Here is an 18,993-nt window from a genome sequence, read left to right as displayed (position 1 = left end):
GCACCGCTCTGGGGCTGCTTAAATGGAATAAGTAGGTATATAGCTATTGTACGTGCAAAAAAGGGGAAGAGTTTTAAAAATCTGGCCTTGAATACAGTGAGCTACTGTGCCATCTTTTACATCTAGAGATGGAATTTAAATCTCAGCTGAATTAGTGGCTTGTTTTGTGGTCGCTACAAAAATATTTACCTGTATAGTAACTCCACTACAATTTGCCACTACAGATTATTAGACTGAAAAACTTTGTACTGAAGTTCGGCAGGAGTCACTGCATTTTCATTTCTTTACTGGCATAATTCTGAGTTGTTGAAACTAAGGAAAAACTAGATTTTGAGCACAAAAGCTCTCCCCTAACTTATCTATGGGAATCAGCTGCTTATAAAAAAGCAGCTCACACAACAACTTACCCTTTAACTAATTTACTCCCAGCCCAGCATTTAGCATCAAATAACTAAGAAAAATCAACAACCAATTTGATAATTCAGTTTAGAATTATAGAATAAATAAGACAGTGCACCAGGAAATAACTTCACTTTATGTTTACGCATAAAATGATCTAATGCTACTCAGTGCAGTGCTCAATGCTACACTTACCAATAACTTTGATTGATTCTCCAGGATAAAGTGGTGCCTCTTCCATCTGTGCCAGCTTGTTCCCATCTCTCAGTGCCTGGCAGAAATCCAAAGCCACAAGTAAATCTCACTTCCCATTTGCATAGCACTGACACATTTTGATACAAAATGCCTCTGCTATGAAGTTACAGGACACTTATCTTTTTTTCCAGAACACAATCACATTAAACAATAAACTATTAAAAAAACTCATACAGCTTGGGTAGCTATTTATTATGCAAGCATTTAACTATTAGTAACAAAGCATTAAGACAACTATTAGTTTTAACATAGCTAGCTACATATATAACATACCAAAACGCAAGCAGTAACACCAGCCCAAAATAGGAAAAAAAAATGGTTAGCCTTTTATAGAAGAAAGCTTGCATTTGGGGCATTTTTATCTATTAAGGAATATGTTAAAATTGTTGGGTTTTTTATATAAAAGTTTCTATTCTTAACAGCTTAATTAAAACTGTGAATACTTTAATTTCAAAGAACTGTATATCAAAAATTTACTGTATTTATTTATTTATTTAACATAAAACATTTAAAGGCTATCATTCTATCAAAAAAATACAAAAAACAAACCAGTAGTCAGAAACTACCATACGCTACTTGACAAGATATTGCTGTATGTGCCATAAAGTCAGAGGCACTTTATAGAGATTTTAGACCTAGAAGTTCAGATTGAGAACAGTGTGACACTGAAAAACAGAAGACACTGAAAGACTGGTCATTTTAAAATCAAGGGCTTCATCATAAAGCTTTTACTTAATGTCAAATCAGCGAGGGGAATGAAACCACTCACTTAAGCCCAACTTGGCCCTTATTTAGAGCTGAGGTCTGTCATCTACTGAAGATTTTAGTGCAGGGCTTGCAGGATTTTAACGATCATACAAGCAGCTGATATTACTCAGGATGCTTGCTGAGAATTTAAGATTTCCATTTTAAATGTTTTGAACCAATCTCATGTGCAAGTTAGAACATTTTAAATTAGAAAGCCATAAAGAAAGGGAACACAGACAGATTTAGGCACAGGTAATCTCCCTTGTATTTCTGATTTACACAGTGTGGAACAGGATTCAGGGCATCTGCTCTTTTTAACAAGAAAGAATTATCATTAAATATTTCTCTTAGTATAAGGTTATAGCTTTTTTTGTTTGATGATCTTCTTCAGTAACATAATTTTACACTTCCAGTTCTACCATAGATGAAGGTGCAGTGTAGGATCAGCAGTCACTGAGATTATAGATGCGTCTGAAGGTAAACATGTGCCCTTGTTGGTCAGCGCCTAAGTGCAATGCTATAACTTCTATTCCATGACATCGTATGCAAGTGGCAAGAAGTACTGAGTAGGGCTTCCTTCCTGAAGCAGATATACCATGACGACTCCTTTGTTGTAAAAAGTGGTAATTTTAAAAAGTTACATCAATATATTTTTTGCAAATTAATATTGTTCATTTGATGTAAATGGGCAATAATTCCATCAGGACATGCCAATCCTTTGTTGGATGCGCTGTTGTCATGTTTAAAAAATTCCAGACATGCTGGTCTCAGAGATGGAGCCCTTACAGCTCAGACAAACTTAATGTGATGGTTGATAAGCTCAACTTGAAGAAAAAATTCAGGTTTTGTACATTTGAAGAACACGGAGTTTACTTTTGCCTCCAATGAGTAATAACTGATGTAGTCTTCAAAACAAATTTTTTATACAAGATACGTACCCAGTAGTGAACTAAAGGGAGGAACCAGCATGCATTTGGGAATAGTTGCATGTTTTTAGATGCATCAGTACACAACGTGTTCTGTATAGCACATAGAGTCCCATACAGTATTTGGAAAGAAAAAGTAAGTTTTAATATACTGTGAAAACAATTCCTCCCTCCTACACATGGCCACATTTTACTAAAAATGCAGAAAGTCTACAAAAAATCCCTTAATGAATCAGGGAGGAATTATACACCAGAAATGGTATGCATATGCAGTTAGGAATTTTTCATCAAATGTTTACAAGAACTTCAATGCATCATTTCATACACAATCTGGTAGTGTTTTAGCAGCAATGCATTGTATTTTGCTTTATCTGAAGTTCTACATTTTAAAATGGGGCTTTTCCGCTGAATTTTACCTTTTTTTTTAGCGCGTAAGATGCATTCTATATACATGAAAAAGGACAGAAGTTGAGAGAAGAAAGTTTTAACTGAAATTACATTTGATTGAAGTTTGGGCAACTTTTATCGTAATGATTTCAATTAATTTGCATTATGTAGTTCTGGTGTATAAGATGCCCTTAATTTTAAACCACCTTTTCCAGGAAAAATGCATCTTACACCATGGAAAATTCAATTTCCTAGGGTATGCAAGAGGGTGTTTAATTTAGAGGTTCGCCAATATATTGGTCGCACAGCAGACTGGCATTGATAAAAGGAAAATTAACATCATCATCCTTTTTTGGCTGGTGTAGCTGATGTCACCAATGAATACTGTATGCATGCCTGCAGCCAGGCAGCCTGGCAAGCAGCGTCCTGCTGGTAAATCTGGTAAATCTGTTGGTGGGGGAAGGGACAGATCGAGTCTCCCACAGTGAAAGAAAGAGTGGGGAAGGTGCAGAGACAGGCACTGCCCAGCCAGGGGAGTAAATGGGACGCCAGGGTCAGGAGTGGGCAGAACCATGGGCAGGCGATGCAGGGGAGGGGAAGAAAGGGTGGCTCCCCGCTGCTGCATGCAACCCTGGGGGAGGCATGTGGGGCATGTGCCCCCCGGATTTGTGCCTGGGCGAGGGCAGGCTGCCTGCTGCAGACTTAAGGCCAGGGGCTAGGCTCAGAGAGAGCTCATCTGCGCAGGGCAGGTGGCAGCAATGGTGGCAAAGGGAGTGGTGGTTATGGGGGGGCTATGGGGAATTTTGGGGTGACTACAGCCCCCCCAAGTGCTTCCCCTGCTCAGTGTACTCTGCTCTGCTGGCTTTCCCTCAGGAGCCCTGCACTGGCCGCGCATCCGGTGCCCACCCCACAGCATAGTGCTCCCGAGGGAAAGGCAACAGAGCTGAGTGCCCTGACCAGGGGCACTGTTAGGAAGTTTTGGGGGACTGTAGCCACCCTAAAATTCACCATAGCCCCTCCCAGCACCGCCACTGCTCGCCCCACACAACTGAGCCTGCCCTGAGCCCAGCCCCCCTACTGGGAAGAGGCTGGCACACCTCTGGCCCCAACCCTGCCCTCGCCCTGCACGCAAATCTGGCGGGGAGGGGCACATACGCCCCTTCCTCCCCCAGTGTTACATACAGTGGCTGAGAGTTGCCCCTCCTCCCCATGCCCCCTGAATGAGCCGCCCACAGCTCCATCCCACTCACTGTCCTGGCTGGGCAGTGCCTGCCTCAGCCCCAATCCCCTGCCCACTCCTTCCCTCACCATGGAGGCCTGTACCTGCACCCCCCCACTCCTTCCCCCCCACAGCCTTATTAGCCAAATGCTGCTCTCCAAGCTGCCGAGCTGCATTCCTGTAAGTTGGTTATCAGGTCGGTATTGGCTGATACGGCTGGTTAATAATGAGCTATTGGTATTGGCCAAGAAAATCTTTATCGGTGCACCTCTACTTTAATGTTTTTAGAAACATTTAGAATCAGGAATTATTTTCAGCAGTAGATCTTTTCTTAACAACATATATAGAAGTATATAAACTACTCATCTAGCCTTTTTGTGCAATGCTGTCATTGCTTTAAATTAATCTTTTATACTATCTGTATGCCTTCTTAAAAAATATTCTATTACAGAGGTCAGTAGCATTTTTGGGCAGTGCGTCAAAAACACCCACCACCTTGGCTTGTAAGAAGTGGGCATGCCAGAGGCAGATAGCAGGGGGCTGTGAGGGGCGCAATCCTTGTTGTGGCAACCCCAGCCCCTTCCCTACCATCTGCCCCAAAGCTGTGCGCCAAGCAAAATCCTTTGCTTGCCACACTCTGGCGCCCGTGCTGGGGGTTGCCTACCCCTGTCCTATTAGAAAACTCTTCTTTAAAACGTTATCCATTAATCTTGTTAAATTAAGGTGCCAGCAAAACTGAATTAACATGAAGTTCTATTCTTTCATGCATCAGTGCAAACATTGATATTTATCTATTTTGATGTTCTGAAAATGCCAGCAATCCCTATAAATATTGAGGTACCTGAACATCTGAGTCTCCACAGAGACCCCGTTTCATCTCCTTTTTTGGGATAAAAAGGAGATGAAGGAGATGATAACATCTCCTCTTGGGTTACAAATTTTGGTTTTGTTTGTTTTACTAATAGGGGCTAAGAGTAAAAGGGGAGATAGTCTTAACAGACAATGACCACTCTGAAATTCTTCTACAGGTTCCTGACAAAGGAAGATTCTATATACTGTTCATATATGATTAAGCAGCAACTTCTACACAGGAAATGAACAAAAGAGGAGTAAGACTTGCCACCTGATCAGCTTCTGCTTCAGAATGATAGCCATTGTGTCCATCCTGAATCTCCTGCATTGCATGAGCCAGCAGTAGGGCAAGAAAGGTAACAGGAAAAAAACATGCAGACAAGTAAAAGGACAGAATCATATATATATATATTTTTTTAAAGAGACAGTAGATACTTTAACGTCAACCTTTCTTTTCACTATTTTCTACTCTGCATGAGCTACTTCACCCATAAAACATTCAAGATTATTAGGCCCAGCAACTTAAGCCATTTGGTAAAATACAAAGTGGAATACTCATCCACCTTTTCATAAACTACTTAATGCAGACACCCAAGAACACAAAGTATGTACTGTCTTTTAAAAACAAGCAATTTGACAGCAAGATAACAAAGAATATGCCCAATAATAGAAGAAACTGAGTAGAGCTTGATATGGTAGCAGTAAGGGAAAATTCACGCAGTCTTTTCAGGACAAATTATATTTTCAATATCCATTAGAAGCGTTCAGATAATTTAAGAACTGCTGTACTGTACAGACCATATTGTAAGTATTTTATAGTTTGATACAATTTTCCTAGGTACTCCAATGTTGCTGTCAAAACCATCTATTAGAAAATGTATCTAAATTACTCTTAATAGCATAATATTCAAATGGTTCACATCTCTGTTCATTCCCATTTTAGTATTTTAAATCAGGAAAACTCTTACTACATAAATTAAATCCTTTTAATAATTATAAGTTCTCTCTGCATTCTAGGTAGGAACAGAAAAAAACAGCAACAAAAGTTATTAGCTACATCCAACCAGGTGTTCTTCACTTTTCTTCCAATGCTAACTGGAGTGAAATTACCATCTTCTTTCAGAGACGATTTATTTTTCCAGAACAGCACCAATCCAGGAACACAAAAATTTCTCATTTAACAGCCAGTACTCCTCGTAGAATCTAATGCTAAAACTGAGTTTTCGCATTGTTTCTATGAAACTCTAAAACAAAAAAAATTAAAGGAATGGCTTACATATTTAGAGAATTTAGGTGCATGTGAAATCTACTGAACCCAAAACGTTACACATGATGAAGGGCTCCCAACAGGTAGATCTTAGGGGAAAATATGGCAATGATTTACATTTCGGTCACAGAAACTGAGTGAAGACTACTTCTAGAAGTAAAGTCCAAGAAGGTAGATGCTAAAACCTCATGAAAAAAAGAAAAACAGGGAGAAGGGCAGCAGAATTCTAAGCCAGGCATTAAAGGAAGTAAATAGAGGCACTGCAAACCACTCATGGACCAGAAGCCTTTGCAAATAAAATTGACCAAAGAAAAATGGATTTTACAATCATAACCCATTCCAATTACTTCAAGGATTGAAAAATACTGACTTTTGTATACTACAGCTATTATACACATCCAACTGGGTTTTGGATATGGAAGCAACTGATTAATATCTTACTATGCTATAAAGCTTAAATTATCCCCTATTATAAGCTAAAAGCCTTGTTTGAATGAAACTGTTAGGAATATTTTGAGAGCAATGTCATTCTATTAGCCATATCTTTTCTCACTCGATTAGCACTCCAAAGCACGAGGGAAGAGAAAACCAGGCACACAATTTTATTATCCTTAAAGAACGCTGGATAAAACCCGGCCTCCAAAATCATCAAAAAGATGCAGGTCATTGCATTAGTGTCTAATTTCAATCCCAACTTTCACTTCTGCTCTAGGGCTGAAGCAATTACGGTAAAACATGTACAAACACAAGCATGAATTGAAATCTTATTTAAATAGGACAGACAAAGACTTACTGCTTTTTCATAAGCTAACACTGAAATTCTTTAGCATAGATAACACATTAAAGCTGCTAATACAGTACTCTGTAGTCCAAAGCATGTAAGCATCAGTTGTGAGCATCCATTTTGTCAAAATTAACGTAATAAAACTGAAGTTAGTACCGCACATTGGTAACATAACTTAAATATACTGCCCTCTCACACATTGGCTTTTATGGCTCATGAAAACACTGTAATGTATATAAAGCATTTCTATGGCAAACAAGCTGTTGCACTGCATAGCAAAATGGTCCAACTTATCCATAAAAAAACATTAATGAAGAAAAGAAGAACACTTGACACACTGAGCTCTCAACACAGCACAGAAGACACAGACAGGAGGCCATTTGCTGGTAGTCAAAGGTATTCTTACCCGTAGATCAGGCCTCCTGTGTACCTGTTAGTTAAAATACAGAATGTTACTAACAAAATCCAGGCTTTCTATTTTAGTGTCTGAATGGGAGTCAAGCTCTTTTGAGAACCTGGTTCTGGGCAGCCTTTTATTCAATGACAACATGCTACACTGAAATATGGAACAGGTTAGCAATCTTTCTGGGCACCATATAGTAAGCCTACAATAACAGATATGAAACCTAATGGACCTGTAGCTTTGAGTCAAATGTCTGAATGTGGGTACATCCAACCTTTCCGCTAACCTGCATTCAAAGTTTTCCAGCCACTATTATCACCAGCACTTTCTACCCAAACACCCCCTTATCCAAGGAGGCCCTGAGGGGTTTATCCAATCAAGGGGGATGTATGCAAGTTACCATGAACTCAGAGTTTTGGAACAACTCTCACTCTATGCAAGGCAAATAACTGCGAAGCTAGGAAGGAAAGCTGGTTCTTCACCCTCCAAACTTGACCTTTCCCTTTGCAGCAAAACGTGCTCCTTCACGACCTTTACATTTTTGCAGCATTCTGGTGCATCAGGGAGGCCTCTGGGATCCTCAGAGTTTTTACAATACATACATGTACATTCAGGGACACAGTGAATGGCCCAAGTTAACGGCAGTAAAACTACTACTATGAACTGCAGAAACTGACAGAAAACCCAGCTGCAGGCCAAAAAATAAGAAATTTTTAAAAACCCTTCAAATGTTATCTACTCTTTTCAGCCTGTGCCATTCAGGAGTAGGTCGAGACTGTCTTTTCTAACTGAAATTTATGAATTGCTCAAGGATAGCGTTTTCAGCAGTGCAGACTGAAGGTGCCTACAGCACAGACAAACACTGACATCTGCCTCAGGGTGGGAAGGTCACAATCCATAGTCACCTATAAAAATAAAACAGTGTTTGGACATCCCTTTACCTGTAAATTCAGGCAGAGCAATGAGACTAAGGATAGAACAACCTCTTAAAGGAGAATGAAATTTGAACCGGCCAGTTAACTCTCAAAAAATAATTTCTAGATGCAGTCAAAGGGGATACCTTACTTTTAAAGGAACATTCTACCTGCCAAATCATTACTTCACAACCAGTACAATGCATTATGTAAATAAGCTATTGTATAAACTTAATTTATTCTTTCCATTTGTTATAAGGTCAGTGCATCCAATTTCAAAATGAAAAACACTAATATAGATGCATACAAAAATGTGAAGGAGATGCTAGATATTGCTAGCTAGGTTACCTGGATCACAGAAAAAAGCAAGTGTGTTGATTTTACCCTCAGCCAAAGCCATAAAAAAAAAATAGGTTTAGGAACATTGTACGAATCAAGATTTGGATGTTTTGGCAGCTTTGTGGGAAAGGCTGTATGCTTGCTCACTTTGCTTTTGATTGTAGTCAGTGCTACTAGAATGTGTTACTTACACATACTTCAAGCTGACTATATATTTTTAAAAAACCCTAGAAGTATTGCATGTGCTGTTCCAGTTGATTTTCTGGAAATATATAAAATCCAGTATGTTAAGTGACAGTCAAGAGGCAATAAAGTACAGCCAGACTTCTAGTAAGAAGAGGAAGAGACACTTTCTCAAAGCAGCACCAGGAGACACAATACAACACCATTCTCACCTTTTTAAAAAGCTATGTATTTCTAGTCAGCAAGGGTAAAAGATATCTTACAATTAGAAACTTTGCACTATTACTTGCAAATGCAGTGGTTTAAATCATAGCAATGAAAATATGTTAAATACAATTCATAAACAAACTAGTCTTCCAAATACAGAAAAGTTTGACCTTCTTTTTCCCTTGATTTCTGAAAGACTAGGGAATGAACTAGAGTTAAATGCTACTAATTAGGCCACAAAAGATTTCTCATTCTGGAAGTCAAGTCTAAGATCTGTCTGGGAAGAGAGAAAGGGAGAGAATGCCAGACTATTTAGAATAAAAAGCTCCTTCTACTCTGGAGGAATGCATTATAACTGAAACAGTAAATTGAACACCAAGTTCCCAGACTTGGATCATGATAAAATGAAGTCCTTGATCTACAGGGCAAACACAACATAGACAGCTGTAATGCAAGGTTTCCCACAATGTTTTATCAAAGACATCAGCCTTGACCTGAAGTGAGAATTTGCAATTCAGCTGCCATACTCTAGAAGAGCTAGGCTTTTTCTGAGTACAAGCTGCTGACTGTGCCAATATAAGTAACAAATTCTGTGAGGTGAATTTTTAAATAGACTAGGATCAAATACATTTAGTGGATTCATCTTCAAGCTCAAGCTGAATCTGACCCACAGTGACAGAAGTTAAAGGAATGTACTTTTTCTAGACAGTGTCTAACTCCTTTTAAACACAAAGAGCCTGGGAAAGTTAATTAAACTCCACTGTAAAGCAAACAAGATCCAATCTTTATCTGGCCATTTTGCATGCAGACCACAATTTTGTCTTTTAAATCCAAGGAATGAAGAGGAGGGTGTATGCAAAAGACCAAAGTTAAACAGAAATTCTCAAATATTAATAAGGGCTTGAAGCAGAGATTACATTTTTATTACTAACAGGAGAGAGAGAGAGAGAACACAAAATGATCTGGCTGGTTGTATAGACTGGCTGCATATATACAAAAAGGAAGTGAAGAGACCATGAAAAATGACGGGGAAAAACCTCAGTGATTCCAAGCAGGCTAACCACACTGCACAATCACTGCCTCAACAACTTTCTTGCTGTTGGGAGACAGACAGGAAAGAAGTCTGTTTCAATTGTAAGAAACTTTACCATAAGGAACCCGCCCCCCGCCACAATCCCGCCCCCCGAAATTAAACAGACATCAAAACCATGGAAGAACGGTATAAGTGATAAACATTCTTTGGAGGTGGCGCAGGCATTATGGGGGTTTTTTTTGTGAAATTCAAATAATGGAATTCTGTACCTAGAATGCAAGGTACAAGCTGGGAAAGGTATTTTAGCTCTATAACTATAAATTGATCTAATTTTCAGAAAATATTTGGGTAATAATCATTTCTAGGTAATAATGTTTATTTAAACAACTTTGCTGTAAGACATCACATTGGGACTCCCTTCTCTTTTTTCCACTTACTTCTTGTACTGTAGAATTGAGGGCCGTTAGTTTAAGTAGGATAAAACAGTGGTTCTCAAACTTTTTTTTCCCCCACGGACCACTTAAAAATCCTGAGGGTCTTGGCAGACCACTTAATTTTTTTTTTTTGTTCTACAAATCAAAGCACACAACTTGTATTTTAATATCAGTAGTCTTACCTTAAAAGTACAGATATTCTCGAACGTTCTGCAACATTGCTGCAGACCACCTGAATGGAGCTTGCAGACCAGTGGTGGTTTGCAGATCAGTTTGAGAACCTCTGGGATGAAACACAAAGGGAACCTGTGCATGCCTACTCACTAGGGAGTAAGATTTGAGTCTCAAATAGTCAAGGATCGGAGCAGCAAATGGTTTCTTGAATTTCAACACTGAAATTTAAATTCCACAAATGGTAAACACCACTTACCCTGTATTCTCTGGATACGCTGTCTGATGGCACCGACCCTGAAATCTGACTAGAAATGGTAGCAGCTATAAGCTGTTTACACCATTCAACATGTGACCCTGTAGGGCTACAAGAAAAGAATAAATATTTCAGTTTGCTAAACAACAACAAGAACAGCAACTACTACTACTACTTCAGGCTGAAGCACTGAGACAATTTCATTACATCCCACATTAACACAACTTGCAAAAACCACGAACGAGCAGCACTGGCATTACAGAAAAACACATATTATACTGCTGATATAGAGCCGTTAATAAATCAACAAATACGGTTACGGCCCTGCAGACTTGCAACATTTTCAGTCTCTTTATCCAATACAATTTTAATAATATTCATATATTTGTCTTTAAGGCCTTCAGAAAGAATGTCTTTTGAGCACAAGATACATAAGTGCTTTCAAGAACTCCACATATCTGTCAAGATTGCTACTCAAAGCCATGCTCCTCTGGCAGTAGCGTATCAAGGAAATAAAAGTATTCTCAGCAATTGTCTCAAAAACTTCCCCAATGGCATCTTTTACTATTGCTGTACCTGTGTTTAGAACAGATGGAAGAGCTGCGATTCTGCTCTAAGGGAGAGGCAGAAACATTTCTCACTGCTGAACTGTCCAGTTAAATGGGTACCCAAGGACCCCCAAGACACTGCCTCAGCCTAGGGAGAGCAGACGTTACTGATCTGAACCGATGCCTTTGGTAGGGGCCATCTAGATTAGGGAAGTCTGCAGAACAGCAAATACTGAGCATGGGAAGGAATGACCTGAACCGGACATCAACCTTAGGTCTGTCTCAGGATTTTCCAGAGTACCAAGCCAGGGGTAACTTGGAGCTCTATCCTATCCCAAACCCAGGGGCATGCATAATCATAGTATATGCTTAGAGAAACTGTAATTATCAAGTGTAATTGTGTTTATGTAGGTTTTATACTTAGTAGGAAGTCAGATACTGAAAAGAAAAGTCAATTTAAAAACTTTGTATAGCAAAAAGACATATGCCAACATTGGGTGGATCCCACGTTAAAATGAATGATTCATAAACCACCCAGTGCAGAGCACAAACAAGTTAAACTGGGATTTGAGAGGGTGTCACAGATGGCCAGTTATCACTCCATGAGAGGCTGTCCTCAAGCTCAACTGCCCTGTGACAAGACCAGAAGACAAATTAAGGGCCCTAAGAATTGCTGCCTGAAGAAGGTAGTTAGAGACCTTCATGAACATTTCCATCCCGGCTTTCACTTGTGCCCTCTCTGCACAATACCATGTCTTATTTGACAGGACTTACTCTAATCATAACTCGGTACAGACTGAAAGTTGGTCACATTTTTGCGCAAAAACTCTGCCTGCATTTTGTGGTCCTGAGAAAGCAGAGGGATGCTAACTTGTCGCCCTGCACACCTTCGTACTTCTCCCTTTCCACACCGACAGGACGCACACCAGAAACCCCAAAGGGAGAGTGAAAGACAGAGAAGGAAGCGAAAGCAATTTGCCCATCCTCCCACGTTTCCAAGCATTTTTAAAGCTCTGCCATTCCCCAGTTTCCATTCATTAGAGGATTCTCTTTTTAAACCTGGTCGCCACCATAGTTTTTGTTGCTTTAACTTGCCCTGACGCAAGGAACTGTCTCAGGGCAGTTAAAGCAGCAAGGCACAGTCATGCCAACAGAGTTTATTCCAGCGATCCCCAAACTCCAGCAGATTGTGCACGGCCAATTTAAAACAATGTGCCACCACCAGCAAATTTTTGCAGCTCAACCTTACGTGACAAAAATTAGCTGGTCTTTAAAGTTGTTACAATACATCCATTAACACAAACCACTGGCAGGTTGCCTGCGCGCCACTGGTGGGGCCTGTACCACAGGCCGAGGGCACGCTGGTATAAATCAATGCAGCTGGTATCGATCAGCGCGAAACGTGTTCCTGACCAGGTCGCACATGCTGGTGCTAGGTGTTGCACACGCTGGTGTGAAGTGTTGCATGCGAACGAGGAAGCGCAGCTCAGCAGCGGCCGTAACGATGCGAAATGCAGAAGACGACGAGGCGTCAAGAGGAGCCGAGCCGGAGGTATCTTCACCGTCTCGCCCCTCTGCAAGTGCTGGGTGAAACCCGGTGGTTTCGGCGACATCGCATCGCGCTGTGGGCGCAACCCCGAGCTCCACGCACAGCCTCACGAGGAGCTCGGCTCCTCGCTTCTGCCCCAACATGGGGAACCGGCCCGTTTCCCCCTCCCAAAATCTGCCCACAGCTCAGGACCATGTCCAGGCGCCGGTGCCAGTGCCACGCACCACTCGACTCGGTGACAAACGTCGCGTGCCGAGGAGTACCCGTTTATTTGGGGGGGGGGGGCAAAAAACCAGAATCGTGGGCGAGGAGCAGCTTTTTTTTTTTTCCCCCTTAAACAATCTCCCCTCACGTCCGGGGAGGCGGAAAGTTTCCGAGGAGCGGTGCGCGGGGAGGGGGAGGGGGGAGCCGCCCGCGCTCACCTGTCCAGCGCCTCGGTGCTGGGCTGCCGGGAGCCCACCCTGGCCGCCCGGCGGGTCCCGCCGCCCTCGGCCGCCGCGGCCCGCTCCATGGCGCCGCCGGCCCCCCCACCGCACCTGGCGGCCGCGCTACCCAGCGGCCCCCGCGGCAGGGGGCGGGTCGGGCCTGCGCGCGGCCTCATGGGACCCCGCGAGGCGGAAGTGGCTGCGGCCGCCTTCCGGGTCCGAGCAGGGGAGCAGCGCGGCGCACGGCCTGCCCCTGGTGCGGAGGGAGCGCAGGGCACGGCCAGCTGGGGGCATGGGCGCAGCCCGAGAGGACGAGGATGGGTTGAAGGCCGACCTCAAGAACGTGGATGGAGGGCTGGGATGCGAAGGACGAGCAGCCAGAGGAGAAGCCTCCGCCCATAGCCGCCATCTAGTCCTAGCCGCACTTGCAGCCCTGGGTTTTGGAGGGGTTTTTGCAGATGTGTAATCTGAAGCCTGTTTTGAGGCCACGTCTCACCCTTGAAGCAAGAAGGGGGAGTGGGGAAAGAGGAGGGTCACCAACACCCTTCAGGATGGCCCTGGAGGCTCCAGGGATGAGACTAGCGCGTGACCCGGGGCATTCATTTAAATAAACATTAAATGTAGAAGCCGAGTGCAGTAGGTCAGCACATTTTTAAAACATAGTAATAATTTGCATCCACCTTCCAGACGTAAAGCCTACGCACCATCATCGGCAGCTGATACGTGTGAGCATGTTTGCATTGCGTGTCACAGGCACGCTGATGTTTTAGAAACCTGGGATAGATTCAAAACATGAGATGGCCACCCTAATCTCAGCCTACGTATCAGAGAGCTGCGGTAGGAGGTCATCTTTGAATCAAAGGGTTGCTGACGATGAGGAGGAAAAATCTACCAGATAAGAACCTAATTCTGAAACAAAAAGTTTCTTTCCATGAAAAGAGGTATATATTCGTATCACTCTGAGTTAAAATTTTCCTGAACCAGCAGGGGCGTTACTTGGCAAACACTATCATCCCCGACTTAAGAACCACCAAAGCTTTTAAGCGCAGAACTCAACCTTACGTGAGTTCATGGAACAGCCCAGTCCTTCCATAATAAAAATCAACATTTTCTTAAAATGACAAACACAGACACCCTCCTTTTTGTAGGCTCTACAAATTGCCAAGCACACCCAAGAGTTCTCATACATAGCTATTCCTAGATGCATATCGTGCTAAAGGAATATTATTATTACTATTATATTTTGCATTATAAAAAATACAGGGAATCTTGGATCTACATTTACTACATTCTATTATATTGTTTGACATTCCCAAATACATGTTATATAAGCATTTTGAAGTAGTATACTTTTTTGGAACAATAACAGCTCTACCAATTATCAAAAGTGATAGTACTAGGATACCAAACGTGGGGAAAAATTATAGGCAAAGATGATTAAGACGAAGACATGGCTTAACAAATTCTACCTTAAAATAAAAATTACAATCTAAAATGCCAGTTCAGAGAAAACAGCACTAAGGGATTTAACTCTCTCACTTAGCTTACCTGTAACTGTAACATTTGGGTGGAGACCAAAGGTAAGCACTCTGTAACAAATGAATTTTCAGAAGACAACCAAGTAAGAAGTTGGGGCTCAATGCAATAACTAGGTGGTCATTCCAGGTCTTGAATATGGGAATGGGAGGACGTAGCTCCCTCCATACAACAGTTTGAGGCTGGCATTGGTTAATCAAATGCTTGGTATGTCCAATTGTTAAACTTATATCAGATATTTAGATGGATATCATGTGGAGGGGGGGAAGGAATGAGTTGCAGGGGGTGGGAAGGAGAAAAGGGCGGTATCTTTAATCAAAGGCCATGAGTGAAGTAGCAGAGGGAACATTTTATTCCAGTTCCATGTGCATCATTACCCTGGAATATTTAAAACTAAGTGTACTAATAGGCACCCAATATTACTCCTAGGAATGCTTGAGCAGTCTTGTGCACTCTTCCTGAACAGGTTTTGGCACTGTTTTCACAGAAGCTGTTGTGGTCAAACATAATAGACAAGAGCTAACTGTTATGAAATACTAGATTATGCTTCACAATGCCATGTCCTCATGGGAACACTACCTGACAACAATCGGGTTGTATATAACACAGCAGTATTTTTGCACACATTGAACTGCTCAAATGAACAACAGAAGTAAACTGTATACTGAAAACAGCAACCACTGTACATACCTATCTTCATTATCACACTAAAATGTTCTTCAAAAATAAGGCAATATCCCAGAAATGAAGAGATTAATAAATTAGAACGTTTCAGGGTTTTTTTTATTTTATAAGATTTGTTTTTAATTCTATTAAAATAGCAATGTTTTATTTTAAGTCACTGACTCAACAAAGAAATCCGAGTGAACATGTAACTAAGTTATAGGCTTTTAAAGAACAAACTTCAGTTCCAACTACATAAAAATGAAGTGTCAACAATTTTGGCAATATAAAAGTGTACTGTATATATGTAATGAAACAGCAAGTGCATATAATCCTTTTCATCATGTTACACATTCTGAAATGCAATGTTTATTACACAATATTTACAAAATAGACTACTCAATTTTCTCAACTCCGACACTGCTGATAAAACAGATTATATGAAGCACTTGATACAAATAGTACAATACTCTTAAAAATCCTGATTCAAAAACCTAATGTTTTATAAACCACACACAAATAGGAGGCAAACATGCCAGTCTGCATAGTTTTAAATCTGCAAAGTTATGCTATTCAATGCAATAAGGATAAGTTGTTGGGTTGAATTAAGCCTCCTTGGTCATCTGCTGTAAAGCATCCAATCTATCTTAAAACAATGCCAAGATTCTGGAGGGGAACTGAAAGTTGCAGCTCCACATGTATGTGCTGAAAAGATGTACAAGAAAAATTCAGAGGAGAAAAAATATAAGTGGACATAAACCATGTGTATTTAGAACACATAAGCAGTACTCTGCATTTCCCTGAAAAAATAGTGCAATTATTTTAGTATAGTACTTACTGTATCAAATTAAGAGGTGCTACTTTTTTTTGTGCTATGAACAATGTTAATTTCTAAAACATTCCAGCATCCTCTAAACTACAACTTCTAGTTTTTTTTATGGAACCATATGCTTTAAGTTTTTCTTCTGTATGCAAAATATTTACACTCTACAAGCCTTGGAGGAGAAGTTCTAATAAACCATATTTCAATATAATTACACAAACTTAATTTATACATAATCCCATTTAATTTTGTTGTTACATTTTGTAGATCAAACTTACCACATTTACAATAATTTACAACAGTAGAAGTTTCAAATGTCAACACACACTTCATTTAAAATAACCATTTTAGCTACAAAGTCTTTTACAAAACCTATACTGCAAAACATACTAAATTGACTGAACATCATTAAAACTTCCAAGTGTATGCAAAATATGAATTAAAACATCAAGTAGCAAGGTCTGTGCTGTCTCGAGAAATACTTGCAAGTAATATAAAAAATGCCTGAAAGGAGCAAATTATAAATTTAACAAGAGAAGCCTCTTAATTAATGGCCTCAAAACAGAGTTCATCAAAAGACTATTTCAATGCGCACATACTATTTGCAAATCTTGTATACTGAAATCCCTATAAATACTTTATAAAGAATAAACTTGTTAAACAAATAGGTTAAATATCCACTAAATGTGCTAGACTATACAAATTTAAGAGGTTACCAATGCATTAATGATCATCTTAAAATTTTTAACCTACTTTGGTATAAAAGTTGCTCTGAATAGGCACATTTTATTTTAGGAAATGCATACAAGCACAAACCGTATTGCTAATACTGGACTTTAAAGCAATGTCTTTAAAGAATTCTAGGTTTTTTTCCTTGAAAACTATAATTTAAGCAAATCAACAGAATCAAAATCCAGAAAGTTTCACCTACATAACTGATCATTCAAAAATATGTAGTGTTCCATAGTTACCTAAAAAATCATTTTTCTTCCCAAGCCATCAAAATCCTTATCTATTCATTCTAAAAATCTTCACTTACAGTATAAAAATTAGCCTTTTTTTTTTACATGTCCTCTTTGATATATACAGAGCAAGTTGAATTATCACAAGTTTAAATTACCAAAAAAGTTCCTCTTTTTCAATTATTTTGAACAGAAAGCTGAAGTAGTTTTCAGTTAACCAGGAAAATTCTATTCCTGAGTATTTGGCTTTAGAAAGCTCAAGGAAGTTCTCTCAGGAAACTGAAAGTCCTTATCCTGCAGACTTATGCACATACCTAGATTTATCCACTATGAATAGTCCCTTTGAAGTCAAAGGCCCTATAGACATAGTGTACAAGATCCAGCATATGCTTAAGTTTTTACAGGATGGTGGCCTAAACATATAATAAATACATATGTACTAATGAAAAAAAAAAAGTTGTAATTTTATCAGTTTTCTTCAAAAGTCTAAAGCACCCCAGCTAACTGCAAATTGGTTAACACATTCCCAGTCCACAGGTTTTGAAAGGCACATAATGAATTGAAAATTTCTTTCAGTCCTCCTACTACAGAGAAGGTCTAATATGTGGAGTTAGGTAGAGGTCCAAACTAAGGCATTCATAATACTCTCCTTTTTGTACTACAGATCTGTGTTAAGCACCACTCGTGGCTTCAGTGTTCTGAAGAAAGCAAACCACATTCTTGCTTCAAAAATGTGTTTGCACATGGGACATCATCTGTGACGGAGATGCTGATGAGGTTGATGAATTGGAGATCTTAGTATTATTTGTGATCTGCAGCTCTTCGAGTCTCCTCATGTAGTCATCACGTAAAGCTAATAGCTCCATGTAACGCTGCTCCACTGGATTTGGCTGCTAGAAAGAGATGCAACAAAACATTTTTACAACTTGATTTTACTTGCTCTTGAATGCCTTGAAGTTGCTCTGCATCAACCCAACAGGTGCCTGGCAGCATTTGATATTTGCATGCTGCAACTCCCTAACAGTGGATATTTCTGAAAGGAAGACCCAATGTTAAAAAGTTTCCATTTCTGTATCTATAAGAACCCTCTTTGCTCAAAAGGTTTCTCTGTAGCAAAACATCTAGATTTAGCTTACTACCAAAATAAGTTCACGCAACTTCAGTAACAACCAGCCATGTTTACTGCTGTTTGTTCCCATTTTACACAGGATATAAGCACATCTAGCCCTTCACAGCTTAAAAATGAAAGATTAAACCAAGACTTCAAAAACAGCAGATATCTTGTCTAAAAGGGCCAAGTCACCAGGCTGCAAAAACAAAAATCACACCGGTAATATGTTGGCATCCTCAGAATTAAGGATTGTTCACTCTTTTAGTTACTTTAACCAAAACAGTCCTTTTCCATTTGTTAACTCTGTAACAAAACCTTGAATATCTGTCTTCTTAAATCTTAAACTTCAGGGCAAAAAATATACATATTATGGGCAGCTTGTTAAAAGGGCGAGGGAAAGGGGTACAGAAAACCATGATCCATTTGAGCAGTTTCATCATTTTAATCTCTGTGATACAGAAAAGACTAATTAAATAGAAGAAAGATGCTGCATGCACCAAACTGAGGCAACGTAGTCTTTAGCATCCCCTAGATACATCCATCTCAAGGAGCTGCCACTGTGGCTTTACAGATATTTGCCACTAACTTCAGAAGTAATCC

The 18,993-nt window shown here is 40.1% G+C and overlaps 2 protein-coding genes across 7 annotated transcripts in view; both read right to left on the bottom strand.

Annotated features, from left to right (window-relative positions):
• Positions 1-13,446, bottom strand: part of MTMR1 (myotubularin related protein 1) — a 48,950-nt gene extending 35,504 nt beyond the window's left edge. The window contains exons 1-5 of one of the 4 annotated variants that reach the window (XM_090059170.1): positions 13,296-13,446; positions 10,780-10,885; positions 7,243-7,266; positions 5,057-5,107; positions 595-670 (exon numbers count right to left, since the gene is read on the bottom strand). In XM_090059170.1, the coding sequence (XP_089915296.1) occupies positions 595-670; positions 5,057-5,107; positions 7,243-7,266; positions 10,780-10,885; positions 13,296-13,384 (346 nt within the window). In that variant the 5' untranslated portion in view covers positions 13,385-13,446. The remainder of the gene's footprint in view (positions 1-594; positions 671-5,056; positions 5,108-7,242; positions 7,267-10,779; positions 10,886-13,295) is intronic. The other 3 variants (XM_090059173.1, XM_090059171.1, XM_090059174.1) reach the window with 3 other exon arrangements.
• A 2,153-nt stretch (positions 13,447-15,599) lies between these two features.
• The window catches only part of MTM1 (myotubularin 1), a 46,999-nt gene continuing 43,605 nt past the window's right edge, over positions 15,600-18,993 (bottom strand). For all 3 annotated transcript variants that reach the window (XM_090060243.1, XM_090060244.1, XM_090060242.1), the window contains exon 15: positions 15,600-18,175. In XM_090060243.1, coding sequence (XP_089916369.1) covers positions 18,008-18,175 — 168 coding nt within the window. In that variant the 3' untranslated portion in view covers positions 15,600-18,007. The remainder of the gene's footprint in view (positions 18,176-18,993) is intronic.

The sequence above is a fragment of the Crocodylus siamensis genome, chromosome 8, assembly GCF_052110815.1.
Source record: "Crocodylus siamensis isolate JL-2025a chromosome 8, ASM5211081v1, whole genome shotgun sequence".
Taxonomy (NCBI): Eukaryota; Metazoa; Chordata; order Crocodylia; family Crocodylidae; genus Crocodylus; species Crocodylus siamensis.
Note: the sequence above shows the minus strand (reverse complement) of the source record. Positions and strands in the feature narration are given on the sequence as shown.